The 15,771-nt window shown below is 42.1% G+C and overlaps 1 protein-coding gene across 1 annotated transcript in view; it reads right to left on the bottom strand.

The window, feature by feature from the left end:
• LOC134345747 (probable E3 ubiquitin-protein ligase HERC4) overlaps nucleotides 1-15,771 on the bottom strand; it is a 99,453-nt gene that overhangs the window by 36,733 nt on the left and 46,949 nt on the right. Inside the window, exons 13-16 of the mRNA XM_063046909.1 lie at nucleotides 15,277-15,434; nucleotides 8,633-8,719; nucleotides 5,763-5,855; nucleotides 5,241-5,669 (exon numbers count right to left, since the gene is read on the bottom strand). Coding sequence (XP_062902979.1) covers nucleotides 5,241-5,669; nucleotides 5,763-5,855; nucleotides 8,633-8,719; nucleotides 15,277-15,434 — 767 coding nt within the window. The remainder of the gene's footprint in view (nucleotides 1-5,240; nucleotides 5,670-5,762; nucleotides 5,856-8,632; nucleotides 8,720-15,276; nucleotides 15,435-15,771) is intronic.

Here is a 15,771-nt window from a genome sequence, read left to right as displayed (position 1 = left end):
AGCTTCAGCATTATATCCTTCTTTTTATATTTTTGTCCTCTCGAAATGAATACTAACATAACATTTGCCTTCCTTACCACCGACTCAACCACCAAGTTAACCTTTAAGGAATCCTGCACGAGGATTCTTAAGTCCCCTTGCACCTTGGATTTGTGTGTTTTCTCTCTGTTTAGAAAATAGTCTACACTTTTATTTTTTCCACAAAAGTGCATACAGCCTATTTTATCACGTGCCTCCAAGTACCCCAAACCACTGAGGTCAAACTGACTGGCTTCTAATTTCCTTGCTTCTGCCTCTCTACCTTCTTGAAGAGTGAAGTGACATTTGCAATTTTCCAGTCCTCCAGAAGCAGCCCAGAATCTATTGATTCTTGAAAGATCATTACTAATACCTCTACAATCTCTTCACTCACCTCTTTCAGAACCCCAGGGCATTCATCATCAGGTCCTGGTGATTTATCTACCTTCAGACCCTTCAGTTTCCCAAAAACATTTTCCCTAATAATGGCAACTTCACACAGTTCTGCCCCTTGACACCTGGAACTTCCATCATACTGCTAGTGTCTTCCACAGTGAGGATTGATGCTTATTCAGTTTGACTGCCATTTCCTTGTCCGCATTACTACCACCTCAGCATAATTTTCCTGTTGTCCATTATCCACTCTCACCTCTCTTTTATACTTTATGTATCTGAAGAAAGTTTTGTATTTAGTATCATTGGCTAGATTACCTTCATATTCCATCTTTACTTTTTTAATGACTTTTTACTTGCCTTTTGTTGATTTTTAAAAGCTTCCCAATCCTCTAACTTCCCATTAATTTTTGCTTATTATATGCTGTCTTTTGGCTTTTATGTTGGCTTTGACTTCTCTTGTTAGCCATAGTTGCGTCATCTTGCTTTTAGAATTCTTGTTCCTTTTTGGGATGTATTTATCCTGTGTCTTCCAAATTGCTTCCAGAAATTTCAGCCATTGCTGCTCTGCTATCATCTCTGCCAGTGTTCTTTTCTAATCAATTTTGGCCAACTCCTCTCTCGTGCCTCTGTAATTCCCTTTACTCCACTGTAATACTGATACCTCTGACTTTAGATTTTCCTTCTCGAATTTCAGAGTGAATTTGATCATATTATGATCTCTTATCCCTAAGGATTCTTTTACCTTAAACTCTCTAATCTATTCCAGTTCATTGCACAACACCCAATCCAGAATAGCTGACCCCCTAATTGGCTCAACCACAATCTGGTCTAAAAAGCTGTCTCATAAGCATTCTAGAAATTCCTCCTCAGGATGGATCCAGCGCCAACCTGATTTTCCCAATCTACCTGCATATTTAAATCTCCCATGGCTGTTGTAACATTGCCCTTTTGGCATGCATTTTCTATTTCCTGTTGTAATTTGTAGACCACATCTTTACTATTTTTTGGGGGTCTTTTTACCTTTATAGTTCCTTAATTGATGGGGTTGCACTTGGACTATTGTGTACAGTTTTGGCCACCCTGTTATTGAAAAGACATGGTTAAACTGGAAAGAGTGCAGAAAAGTTTCACGAAGATGTTGCCTGGACTAGAGTGTCTGAGTTGTTGAGAGAGGCTGGCCAGGTGAGGGCTTTATTCCTTGGAACAGGAGAATGAGGAGCAACCTCGTATAAGTATTTGAAACTATGAAAAGCATAGATAAGGTGGATAGAAGCAGTTTTTTTCTCCCACGTTAGGGGAGTCCTAAACGAGGGAGCATAAATTTAGTGTGAGTGGAGAGGCTTGGAAAGGACGCAAGGGCAGCTTTTTCATCTGGAGGGTAGTAGACAAGAAAAAAGCATGAGCTGACACTGTAAGTGGCTGAGGCCAGTACAACAACAACATTTAAGAAGCACTTCGATAGCTGCTTAGAGGCCTGGGGTTTGGAGGGATATGAGCCAAACGTCATTAATTGGGATAGCTGGGTTGGGCTGAAGAGCCTGTAACTGTGCTGTATTGTTCGTACTGAGGTGGCAGCCATCAGCAGGGCTCTCAGTGGTGGAAAAAAAAGAAATGAGTGCAGGCAGAATTGGAGGGGATACACAGATCTAAGTGCAGAATTTTCTACCTGTCTCCCACTCAAGCTAAAAGCTCTATCCACTAAGCTACATTTAAGACCATAAAATATAGGAGTAGGAGTAGGCCATTCTGCCCATCGAGTCTGCTCTGCCATTCAACCATGGGCTGATTCAATTCTTCCAGTCATCCCCACTCCCCTGCTTTCACCCCATATCCTTTGATGACCTGGCTAATCAAGAACCTATCTATCTCTGCCTTAAATACACTCAATGACTTGGCTTCCACAGCCTCTCGTGGTAACAAATTCCACAGATTTGCCACCCTCTGACTAAAGTAATTTCTCCACATCTCTGTTCTAAATGGATGTCCTTCAATCCTGAAGTCATGCCATAGACTCCCAGACTCCCCTACCATGGGAAATAACTTTGCCATATCTAATCTGTTCAGGCCTTTTAACATTCGGAATATTTCTATGAGATCCCCCCTCATTCTTCTGAACTCCAGGGAATACAGCCCAAGAGCTGCCAGACATTCCTCATACAATAACCCTTTCATTCCTGGAATCATTCTCGTGAATCCTCCCTGAATCCTCTCCAATGTCAGTATCATCATCATCATCATCAGGTGCCATGCCCAGTTTGAGCTTTGACTGCCATAGCCCACACACTCCCGTTTTGGGTCAAGTGGATCAATTCATTGGTATTCATTTCCAGTTCTCGGGCAGCTGTCTCCATCATCATTTGTCTTTGCCTTCCTTTTGCTTTCTTCCTTTCAATCTTTCCCATAATTACCGTGCATTCTAACTCCTCTTTCCTAATCACATGTCCAATGAAGTTACGTTATCCTTTCTAAAATAAGGAGTCCAAAACTGCACACAATACTCGAAGTGTGGTCTCACGAGTGCATTATAGAGCCTCAACATCACATCCCTGTTCTTATATTCTATACCTCTAGAAATGAATGCCAACATTGCATTCGCCTTCTTCACCACCGACTCAACCTGGAGGTTAACCTTTAGGGTATCCTGCACAAGGACTCTCAAGTCCCTTTCCATCTCTGCATTTTGAATTCTCTCCCCACCTAAATAATAGTCTGCCCATTTATTTCTTCTAACAAAGTGCAGGACCATACACTTTCCAACATTGTATTTCATTTGCCACTTCTTTGCCCATTCCCCTAAACTATCTAAGTCTCTCTGCAGGCTCTGTTTCCTCAACACTACCCACTCCTCCACCTATCTTTGTATCATCGACAAAGTTAGCCACAAATCCATTAATCCCATAGTCCAAATCATTGACATACATCGTAAAAAGCAGCGGTCCCAACACCGACCCCTGTAGAACTCCACTGGTAACTGGCAGAATAGGATCCCTTTATTCCCACTCTCTGCTTTCTGCCGATCAGCCAATGCTCCATCTTTGCTAGTAACTTCCCTGTAATTCCATGGGCTTTTATCTTGCTAAGCAGCCTCATGTGCGGCACATTGTCAGAGACCTCTGAAAATCTAAGTACACTACATCTACAGCATCTCCTTTGTCCACTCTGCTTGTAATTTCCTCAAAAAATTGCAGTATGTTTGTCAGGCAGGATTCTCCGTTCAGGAAACCACGCTGGCTTTGGCCTATCTTGTCATGTGCCTCCAGGTACTCCGTAATCTCATCCCTAACAATCGATTCCAACAACTTCCCAACCACTGATGTCAGGCTAACAAGTCTATAGTTTCTTTTCTGCTGCCTCCCACCTTTCTTAAATAGCAGAGTAACATTTGCAATTTTCCTGTCATCAATGCCAGAATCTATCAATTCTTGAAAGATCATTGTTAATACCTCCACAGTCTCTCCAGCTACTTCCTTCAGAACCCGAGGGTGCATTCCATCAGGTCCAGGAGACTTATCCACCCTCAGACCATTAAACTCCCTGAGCACCTTCTCAGACAATTTTCTCTGCGCATACTTCACTTCCCTGACACTCTTGAATGTCTGGTATACTACAGATGTCTTCCACTGTGAAGACTGATGCAAAATACACATTCAGTTCCTCTGTCATCTCTGTGCCTCTCATTACAATATCTCCAGCGTCATTTTCTATTGGTCCTATATCTACCCTCCACTCTCTTTTACCCTTTATATACTTAAAAAAAGCTTTTAGTATCTTCTTTGATATTAGTTGCCAGATTCCTTTCATAATTCATCTTTTCCTTCCTAAAGACCTACTTAGTTTCCTTCTGCAAGTTTTTAAAAGCTTCCCAGTCCTCTATCTTCCGACTAGCTTTGGCTTCCTTTAATTCCCTCTTTTACTTTTGCTTTGTCTCTGACTTCACTTGTCAGCCATGGTAGTGTCCTTCTTCCATTCGAAAATTTCTTCTTATTTGGAATATATCTGTCTTGCACTTCCCTTATTTTTTGCAGAAATTCCAGCCATTGCTCTCTGCTGTCTGTCCTGCGAGTGTCCCTTTCCAGTCAACTTTGGCCAGTTCCCCTCTCATGCCATTGTAATTTCCTTTATTCCACTGAAATACCGATACATTGGATTTTAGTTTCTCCTTCCCAAATTTCAAAGTGAACACGATCATATTGTGATCACTGTTCTCTAAGGGTTCCTTAACCTTAAGCTTTCTTATCACCTCCGGATCATTGCACAACGTCCAATCCAACACAGCGGATCCCCTATTGGGCTCAACAACAAGCTGTTCTAAAAAGCCATCCTTTAGACATTCTACAAATTTGCACATTCTGCTGTGCTGGCTGTAACATGGGGACCAGAATTATTGTTTATAACCAAGCTAGGAGTAAATCAGAAAGTAATCTTTTTATATTAAGAAAAAGATATTGAATAGGTTCGCAAGAATAATTTACTGAAGACAAAATCCCTTGTCGATTTAAGAAGAAAGATATGGTTTTGAGGTGAGGAAAGATTGTAGAATGTGAAGGCAAAATTGCTCTATAGGTTGAGATTGGTTCAAAGGAGATTGTTCTGTTGACCCAACTTCCTTTGACCTTGACAGAACACAGCTTGCAGGAGATAGAAACGGCAGCCAATACTTGTACATCTATCTACCAATAGCAACAAAGAAATTAATCACTTTTATTTTGTTAATACCACACGGAAGTTTAAAGTTATTTTTGAAAAAAAGCCAGTTATTATGTAAGCAGTAGAGAAGTCGACTTACACACATCAAGATCTTATACACAAAAAATATTTAATTTTACCTCTAATGTACCATGGAACGTTATTGTCTCGTAGGATCGTAATTGTGCCAAAGTGCTTTGAAGGATTTCTTCTCTGTTGATATGTAGAGTGTATTTTGGTTTAAAGGGTAAATACAATTCAGGAATACTTTCAGCTTCAGAGTTAACATCGCTCTCGTTAAGCATTTCAATGTTTTCATCAAATACGTCAATAAATCCAGTAGACGTTGCACTGTTCTCAGTAGGAACTTCCATGACTTCAGTGGATGTTTCAGTGTTCCCAGCAGATACATCGGTGGTTCCAGTAGATATTTCAGTGTTCCCAGTACATGCATCAATGATCCCAGTAGATGTCTCAGTGTTCCCTGAAGACGTTGCAATGAGATCAGTAGATGTCTCAGTGTTCCTAGTACTGTTAAATATAATATTCTCATCGATGAGTTTTCCATTCTGGAAGAAATAATGTAAGATTTCAAAACATTTCCCAGGCTAACAAAAAAACTTTTATTATATAACAAACCCAACCAATAGAATAAGACTTACCAAAATTTTCAGGTGAGAGAGTCTCCGGAAAATAACAATTTTGTTTTCCATTGTAAAGATACAAGGGTAGGGAATAAGTTCCAACAAAGCATTCTGTGAAACAAAACATAACAAATTAATACTTGAGATTTCGACATCCAGCGGCCATTTTATTAGGTTCACCTGCTTGTTAATGCAAATATCTAATCAGCCAATTATGTCGCAGCAACTCAATGCACAAGAACATTCAGACATGTTCAAAATATTCACCTGTTGTTCAGACCGCACATCAGAATGGGGGCAAATTACGATCTAAGTGACTTTGACCATGGAATAACTGTTGGTGTGAGATGGGGTGGTTTGAGTATCTCAGAAAGTGCTGATCGCCTGAGATTTTCAGACACAAAAGTATCTGGAGATTAGACAGAATGGTGTGAAAAACAAAACTAAAACATCCAGTGAGTGACAGTTCTGTGGGTGAAAATGCCTTGATAAGAGAGGTCAGAGAATGCCTGGACTGGCTCAAGCTGACAGGAAGGCAATAGTAACTCAAATTAACACACATCACAATAGTGATGTGCAGAAGAGCATCTCTGAGCGCACAACCTATCAAACCTTGAAGTGGATGGGCTACAGCAGTTTAAGACCATGAACATACACTCAATGGCCATTTTATTAGGCACAGGATGTATATTCCCTTTGCTCTCTCTTTACCTCTTGCCATTCTTACTTATTATTGTTGTTATTATCTTTTTTCCTTTTGTATTTGCACAGTTAGTTATCTTTTGTATATTAGTTGTTTGTCCCTCCTGTTGGGTGCAGCCTTTCACTGATTCTACTGTGTTTCCTGGATTTACTGTGCATGCCCGTATGAAAGCAAATCTCCGGGGTTGTATATGGTGACATATTTGTACATTGATAAGAAATCTACTTTGAATTTTGAACTTTAAGGCACACTTACTTTCTAACTTCTGATGAAAGGGCACTGACCCTAAACATTAACTCCATTTCTCTCGCCACAGAGATTCATACAACATGGAGACAAGCACTTCAACCCAACTGGCCCATGCCAACCAAGTTGCCAAATTAAGCTGGTCCCGTCTGCATGTTTGGCCCTTATCCATCCAAGCCTTCCCTATCCATGTACCTATTCAATTGTCTTTTAAAAGTTGTTATTGCACCTGACTCAAAACACTTCTTCTCATTCCACACATGTACAGCTCACTTTTGTAAAAAAAAAGTTGCTCCTCAAACTCCTGTTAAACAACTCTCCCCTCACCTTAACTTTGTCCTCCCAGGTTCTTAATTCCCCAACCCTGGGAAAAAGACTGTCTAGCTATGCTGACTAATTTGCTGAACATTTCCGCCATTTTTTTGTTGTTATTAACTGAATCTATTCTTGTTAAATGTTTCTCTTAAATCTTCACAGGGAATATTAGCAACATACACAAAATGCTGGAGGAACTCAGGAGGCCAGGCAGCATCAATGGAAAAGAGTACAGTTGATGTTTTGGGCCGAGACCCTTCATCACAACTGGAGAAGAAAAGACGAGGAGTCAGAATTAGAAGGTGGGGAGGGGCGGAAGAACCACAAGGTGATAGGTGAAACCAGGGTGGGGGGAGGGAGGGATGACGTAAAGAGCTGGGAATTTGATTGGTGAAAGAGATAAAGGGCTGGGGAAGGGGGAATCTGATAAGGGAGAACAGAAGGCCATGGAGGAAAGAAAAGGGGGAGGAGCACCAGTGGAAGGTGATGGACAGGTAAGGAGATAAGGAGAGAGAGAGAAAAGGGAATGGGGAATGGTGGGGGGGGGAGCATTACATGTACAGGGAATATTATAGATCTACATCTAAGATGTAGGGAAAATCTATGGTGAAATTTCACTAGCTGGATTCGACGATGCCAACAGAGAACTTTAGGGGTGACAGGCGTTGCTGCATCTGTCAATTTGTTCCATCACTGCAGTCTACTGGGGGCACTGGCTTGATCAGACTCGGCACAGGACCTGACACCATATTCATTTCAATTGGGATTACAGGCCTGAAAATTAGAAGGAAAACAAGGCGGCAAAAAAAATTTTTTTGATGTTTTTTTTTGCTTTCTTTTAATGATTTCAATTATTTCTAAGTACTCCATTGATGTGATCTGAAATAATATTGGTCATCAATTTATCTGAAAACAAGACTCTTACAAATTTCTATGGATGTACAGCGGAGGGCATCCCACCCTAGCATGTAACACTCACAACATGCTGGAGGAACTCAGCAGGCCAGGCAGCATCCATGGAAAAGATCGGCTGACGTCAGGACGAAGGGTTCCAGGACGAAACGTCAACCGATCTTTTCCACGGATGCTGCCTGACCTGCTGAGTTCCTCCAGCATGTTGTGAGTGTTGCTTTGACCCCAGCATCTGCAGATTATTTTGTGTTTACGTCACCCTAGCATGTAGACTCCAATGCACAGGATCACAGGAAACTGCTGAGGATTGTAAACTCAGCCAGCTCCATCATAGGCATAACCTTCCTCATCTCTGAGGACAACTTCATCAGGCAGTGCCTCAAGATGGCAACCATCACTGAGGTCTGTGAAAGCCTAGAACATGCCTTCTTCCATCTGGGGGTAGGAGGAGGAGGAGGAGGTACAGGAACCTGAAGACCCACGCTCAACGATTCAGAAACAGTTCCTTCCCCTCTGCTATCAGATTTTTGAATATTCTATGAACCCCTAGACGCTACCTCATTATCATTTTTTGCACTTTTTAAAAATATAATTTATAGTAACTTTATGTCTGTGCACTGTACCGCTGCTGCAAGACAACAAAATTCAAACCACACAAGTCAATGATTATAAATCTGATTCTGAGTATAGGTCACCAGTTTTCTCAACTCACACAGGAGATGGGCTTGAGACCAAAAACTTCCGCTGGAGAGATGTGGAAATTCTCCTCCTGGTATTTAGGTTTTCTGGAGGAATTTATCTGTGAATAGAGGGGAAAAAAGTCATAACACAATACTCCAATATCATTTTAAATAGTCTTTGTAGAGTATAGTATCTCCAAAAATATCCATTGAGTTCCCAAACCCAACATATAAACATGAAGAGCTGTATTTAATTCCCTTCAATGAAGGTTGTATAAACCACTTAATTAATTGAAGGGTCCAGTAATCTAGTGGCTAAGTTACTGGACTAGCATTCAGAGTTCTGCACCATTGATTGAGAAATTCACACTCACTGGCACTTCACTAGGTACTTCCTAAACCTAATAAAATGGCCACTGAGTGTATGTTCATTCGTATGCCTTGCAAATTGCTCCCAGAGACTCAAGTCATTGCTGTTCTGTCCTCATCCTTGCTGGTGTCTGTGGTGATATGACATGTCAGAACATGATTGGAAAGAGTTCTGAGCATGCGCAGAAATGATAGAAAGATTGAGAACATGGTACTGTAAGAAACGTGGTTTGGTTGTTGCTGTAAATAAAAGCTCCATTTCTTCCAGAACATGATTCTTTGTTAGTAACCCACGGTACGTATAAATATAAAGAACACAACAGTGTTCCCTTCCAATCAACTTTGGCCAGCTCATGCCTCTATAATTCTCTTTACTCTACTGTAATACTGATACATCTGACTTTAGCTTCTCCCTCTCAAATTGCAGAGTGAAGTCTATCGTATTATGATCACTGTCTCCGTATAGTTCCTTTACCTTAAGCTCCCTAATCAATTCCAGATCATTGCACAACATTCAATCTAGAATTGCCTTTTCCCTAGTGGGCTCAACCACAAGCTGCTCTAAAAAGCCATCCCTCAGTCAGACTACAAATTCTCTCTCTTGGGATCTAGTACCAACCTGATTTTCCCAATCTATCTGCATATTGAAATCCCTCATGGTTATTGTAACATTGCCCTTTTGACATGCATTTTCTATCTCCCATTGTAATTTGTAGCCCACATCCTGGCTACTGATCAGAGACCTGTATATAGCTCCCATCAAGGTCTTTTTACCTTGCAGTTTCTTAATGCTACGCACAAGGATCCTACATCTTCCAATCCTATATAAACTTTTTCTAAGGAATGATTGCATTTTTTAACAACAGAGCCACCCCACTACCTCTGCCTACCTGCCTGCCCTTTTGATACAAGTTTATTATTGGAAAAAAAGACACCTGGTTTACTAACGTCTCTGGGGAGGGAAATTTGTTGTCCTTACATATGTGAGGGTGATGAAGAGGATTTTGACACCCAGTACTTCATCAGTCAGGGCACTGAGTATAAATGTTGGCAGGTGGTGGTTGATTATACAAAATGCTGGTGAGGCTGCACTTAGAACATTGTGTTCAGTTTAGTCTCCCTGCTACAGGGAAGATGTTAGGAACTGGAGCAGGAGCTGGATGACCTGCGGATCATTCGGGAGAATGAGGAGATTATAGATCGTAGCTACAGGGAGGTAGTTACGCAAAAGGAGCAGAGGACAGGAAATTGGGTCACTCTCAGGCGAGGGAAGAGGAAAGGGCAGGCAGAGCAGGGTTCCCCTGTGGCCATTCCCCTCAACAACAAGTATACCGCATTGGATACTGTTTGGGGGGATGACTTACCTGGGACAAGCTGCAGTAGCCGGATCTCTGGCACTAGGTCTGGCTCTGCAGTGCAGAAGGGAGGGGGAAAAAGAGGAGAGCAGTAGTGATAGGGGACTCGATAGTTAGAGGTGCAGATAGGAGGTTCTGTGGTCATGACAGAGAATCCAGGATGGTTTGTTGCCTCCCGGATGCCAGGGTCAAGGATGTCTCTGATCGATTGCTTGACATTCTGAAGTGGGAGGGTGATCAGCCAGATGTCATGGTGCACATCGGTACCAATGACATAGCAAGGAAGAGTGAGGAGGTCCTGGAGAGTGAGTATAGAGAGCTTGGTAGGAAGTTGAAAAGCAGGACCTCAAGGGTGATAATCTCAGGATTGCTACCTGTGCTACGTGCCAGTGAGGGTAGGAATAGGATGCTTTGGAGGATGAACAAGTTGCTGAGGAACTGGTGTAGGGAACAGGGTTTCAGATTTCAGGATAATTGGGACCTCTTCTGGGGCAGGTGGGACCTGTACAAGAGAGACGAGTTACACTTGAACTACAGGGGGACCAATATCCTTTCAGGGAGGTTTGTTAATGCTATTGGGGGGGCTTTAAACTAGATTTGCAGGGGGATGGGAACCACAGTGCCAGAGCTGACAGTGTGGCTGGGGTGAAAATAAATGATGTTAGAAGTTCAAGCAAATCCACGAATAGAAAGGTTGTGAGTGGTGGTAAATTCTTCTGAGGTGTATATATTTCAATGCTAGGAGTATTGCGGGGAAGGTGGATGAGTTGAGGGCGTGGATTGACACGTGGAATTATGACGTTGTAGCAATTAGTGAAATTTGGCTACAGGAAGGGCAGGACTGGCAGCTTAATATTCCAGGGTTCCGATGTTTCAGATGTGATCGAGGCAGAGGAATGAAAGGTGGGGGAGTAGCATTGCTTGTTAGGGAAAATATTACAGCAGTGCTCAGGCAGGACAGATTAGAGGGCTTGTCTACTGAGTCCTTATGGGTGGAGCTGAGAAACAGGAAAGGTATGGCCACATTAGTGGGATTGTATTACAGACCACCCAATAGTCAAAGAGAATTGGAAGTGCAAATCTGCAGAGAGATAGCAGGCAACTGCAGGAAACATAAAGTTGTGGTGGTAGGGGATTTTAATTTTCCATATATTGATTGGGTCTCCCATACTGTTAGGGGTCTAGATGGTTTAGAGTTTGTAAAATGTGTTCAGGAAAGTTTTCTAAATCAATATATAGAGGGACCAACTAGAGGGGACGCAATATTGGATCTCCTGTTAGGAAACGAGTTAGGACAAGTGACAGAAGTCTGTGTAAGGGAGCACTTTGGTTCCAGTGATCATAACACCATTAGTTTCAACTTGATCATGGACAAGGATAGATCTGGTCCTAGGGTTGAGGTTCTTAACTGGAAGAAGGCCAAATTTGAAGAAATGAGAAAGGATCTAAAAAGCGTGGATTGGGACAGGTTGTTCTCTGGCAAGGATGTGATCAGTAAGTGGGAAGCCTTCAAAGCAGAAATTTTGAGAGTGCAGAATTTGTGTGTTCCTGTCAGGATTAAAGGCAAATTGAATAGGAATAAGGAACCTTGGTTCTCAAGGGATATTGCAACTCTGATAAAGAAGAAGAGGGAGTTGTATGACATGTATAGGAAGCAGGGAGTAAATAAGGTGCTTGAGGAGTATAAGAAGTGCAAGAAAATACTTAAGAAAGAAATCAGGAGGGCTAAAAGAAGACATGAGGTTGCCTTGGCAGTCAAAGTGAAGGATAATCCAAAGAGCTTTTACAGGTATATTAAGAGCAAAAGGATTGTAAGGGATAAAATTGGTCCTCTTGAAGATCAGAGTGGTCGGCTATGTGCGGAACCAAAGGAAATGGGGGAGATCTTAAATAGGTTTTTTGCGTCTGTGTTTACTAAGGAAACTGGCATGAAGTCTATGGAATTAAGGGAAACAAGTAGTGAGATCATGGAAACTGTACAGATCGAAAAGGAGGAGGTCCTTGCTGTCTTGAGGAAAATTAAAGTGGATAAATCCCCGGGACCTGACAGGGTGTTCCCTCGGACCTTGAAGGAGACTAGTGTTGAAATTGCAGGGGCCCTGGTAGAAATATTTAAAATGTCGCTGTCTACAGGTGAGGTGCCGGAGGATTGGAGAGTGGCTCATGTTGTTCCGTTGTTTAAAAAAGGATCAAAAAGTAATCCGGGAAATTATAGGCCAGTAAGTTTAACGTCGGTAGTAGGTAAGTTATTGGAGGGAGTACTAAGAGACAGAATCTACAAGCATTTGGATAGACTAGGACTTATTAGGGAGAGTCAACATGGCTTTGTGCGTGGTAGGTCATGTTTGACCAATCTATTGGAGTTTTTCGAGGAGGTTACCAGGAAAGTGGATGAAGGGAAGGCAGTGGATATTGTCTACATGGACTTCAGTAAGGCCTTTGACAAGGTCCTGCATGGGAGGTTAGTTAGGAAAATTCAGTCGCTAGGTATACATGGAGAGGTGGTAAATTGGATTAGACATTGGCTCGATGGAAGAAGCCAGAGAGTGGTGGTAGAGAATTGCTTCTCTGAGTGGAGGCCTGTGACTAGTGGTGTGCCACAGGGATCAGTGCTGGGTCCATTGTTATTTGTCATCTATATCAATGATCTGGATGATAATGTGGTAAATTGGATCAGCAAATTTGCTGATGATATAAAGATTGGAGGTGTAGTAGACAGTGAGGAAGGTTTTCAGAGCCTGCAGAGGGACTTGGACCAGCTGGAAAAATGGGCTAAAAAATGGCAGATGGAGTTTAATACTGACAAGTGTGAGGTATTGCACGTTGGAAGGACAAACCAACGTAGAACATACAGGGTTAATGGTAAGGCACTGATGAGTGCAGTGGAACAGAGGGATCTGGGAATACAGATACAAAATTCCCTAAAGGTGGCGTCACAGGTAGATAGGGTTGTAAAGAGAGCTTTTGGTACATTGGCCTTTATTAATCAAAGTATTGAGTATAAGAGCTGGAATGTTATGATGAGGTTGTAAACGGCATTGGTGAGGCCGAATCAGGAGTATTGTGTTCAGTTTTGGTCACCAAATTACAGGAAGGATATAAATAAGGTTGAAAGAGTGCAGAGAAGGTTTACAAGGATGTTGTTGGGACTTGAGAAACTCAGTTACAGAGAAAGGTTGAATAGGTTGGGACTTTATACCCTGGAGCGTAGAAGAATGAGGGGAGATTTGATAGAGGTATATAAAATAATGATGGGTATAGATAGAGTGAATGCAAGCAGGCTTTTTCCACTGAGGCAAGGGGAGAAAAAAACCAGAGGACATGGGTTTAGGGTGAGGGGGGAAAAGTTTAAAGGGAACATGGGGGGGGGGGCTTCTTCACACAGAGAGTGGTGGGAGTATGGAATGAGCTGCCAGACGAGGTGGTAAATGCGGGTTCTTTTTTAACATTTAAGAATAAATTGGACAGATACATGGATGGGAGGTGTATGGAGGGATATGGTCCGTGTGCAGGTCAGTGGGACTAGGCAGAAAATGGTTCGGCACAGCCAAGAAGGGCCAAAAGGCCTGTTTCTGCGCTGTAGTTTCTATGGTTTCTATGTATAACTGGAATGAGTGCAGACAAGATTTACAAAGATGCTGCTAGGACTTGAGGGTCAGAGTTATAGGAAGAGGTTGGACAGACTAGAATGCAATTCCTTAGAGGATAGAAGACTGAGATGTTTTCTTATAGAAGAGTATAGAATCATGAGGGTAATATAGATCATAGACAGAGTGAAAGCACACTGTCTTTTTCCCAGGGTTGGGGAATCAACCCAAAGAGCATAGATTTAAGGAGAGAGGGGAAAGATTTAATAGGAACTTTTTTTTTTACAAAGGGTGGTATCTATGTCAGAGGAAGTGGTTGAGGCAGGTACAATAACAACTTTGAAAGACTTTTATTTGGGCAAGTATTTAGATAGGAAAGGCTTAGAAGGTGATGGCTTCACTGCTGGCAAATGGGAATGGGACTAGCATGATCAGCATGGACCATTTGGGCCGAAGGTCCCACTCTCCGGCTCTACATCTCTGTGACTCCAGACCAACTAGTTTGACTGATTTCTTCCATTCTTGAAGTTGTATAGTAACTATAGACCATAAGATATGGGAGCAGAAGTAGGCCATTTGGCCCATCAAGTCTGCTCCACCATTCAATCATGGGCTGATCCAATTCTTCCAGTCATCCCCTCTCCCCTGCTTTCACCCCATACCCTTTGATGCCCTGGCTAATCAAGAACTTATCTATCTCTGCCTTAAATACACCCAATGACTTGGCCTCCACAGCCCTTCGTGGCAACAAATTGCACAGATTTACCACCCTCTGACTAAAGCAATTTCTCCGCATCTCAGTTCTAAAAGGACGTCCTTCAATCCTGAAGCCGTGCCCTCTTGTCCTAGAGTCTCCTACCATGGGATACAACTGCCTCCATCCCCAGCGTCACCCTCACACCATGACAATGTACACAAAATAAGTGCTACACTACATTAAGGGAGGGGAAGAGTGTCCTAGTTTAACGTTCAATCATTTTAACTAAAGCAGGTCGTTTCCTCCATCCTTCCATTGCTGGTTGTGTGGCGGTACACAGCAAGATCCCCAAAAGAAGAGTAATGAAATAAAGTAATCTACTTAAAGAGTGACCCAAATACTTCTCTGACCTGGAATTACCTTGGAACAAGCTGTAAATGGATGCCTCCAATAACACCCCATTCCCTCATTGAACATGGAGTGGTCTGCTGCCCAATGGCAATCAGCTGGATGTACTGTGGGGATTTTCTATCCCGAGATTCCTGGGCGTTATGTAGGATGAGGATGGAAAGCTTTTTCCTCATTTTGCTCTGCACATGTGATGTTAGTAGGTTTACAGCATTAATGGACACGGTTGCATTTAAGACATTTGCCACACTCAAGCTTACCTTGTAAAGTCTCTGCAGAATAGAGAGACAACTGTGCAATTCCCCAGAAAATGTTGTTTGCGTGGCCGAAGTCTCCAGAAGAAGGCAGTGAGATGCATTTCTGTACAAGTTTACAAGTTTGTTGAAGAAAAACTCATTGAGGTCACTCCACCAAGATTCTGGTTTAAAGGCAAGAAACAAATAAATAAGCAACACACACAAAATACTGGAGGAACTAAGCAGGCAGGCAGTATCTATGGAAAAGAGTAAACAGTTGCCAATGTTTGTATCCAAAGATAAGAATTTTCAGAAACAGTTTTAGCTGATAATAACAGATGTGGGGAGGGTAATAAGTGCTACAGGTTGTTAAAAGTTGCAGGAGGATGTAGCAGATATAGGAAAGTGGATGTGTGCATGTTTGTGTGGATATTCAAACTGATATCAGAACCAGAAAAGCTGGACAAACTAGTCTTGTATCCACTGAAGTTCAGAAAAGCAAGAGATATAAAATATATA

Source organism: Mobula hypostoma, chromosome 4 (assembly GCF_963921235.1).
Source record: "Mobula hypostoma chromosome 4, sMobHyp1.1, whole genome shotgun sequence".
Taxonomy (NCBI): Eukaryota; Metazoa; Chordata; class Chondrichthyes; order Myliobatiformes; family Myliobatidae; genus Mobula; species Mobula hypostoma.
The sequence above is the reverse complement of the archived record's forward strand: the minus strand, read 5'-3'. Positions and strand labels throughout refer to the sequence as shown.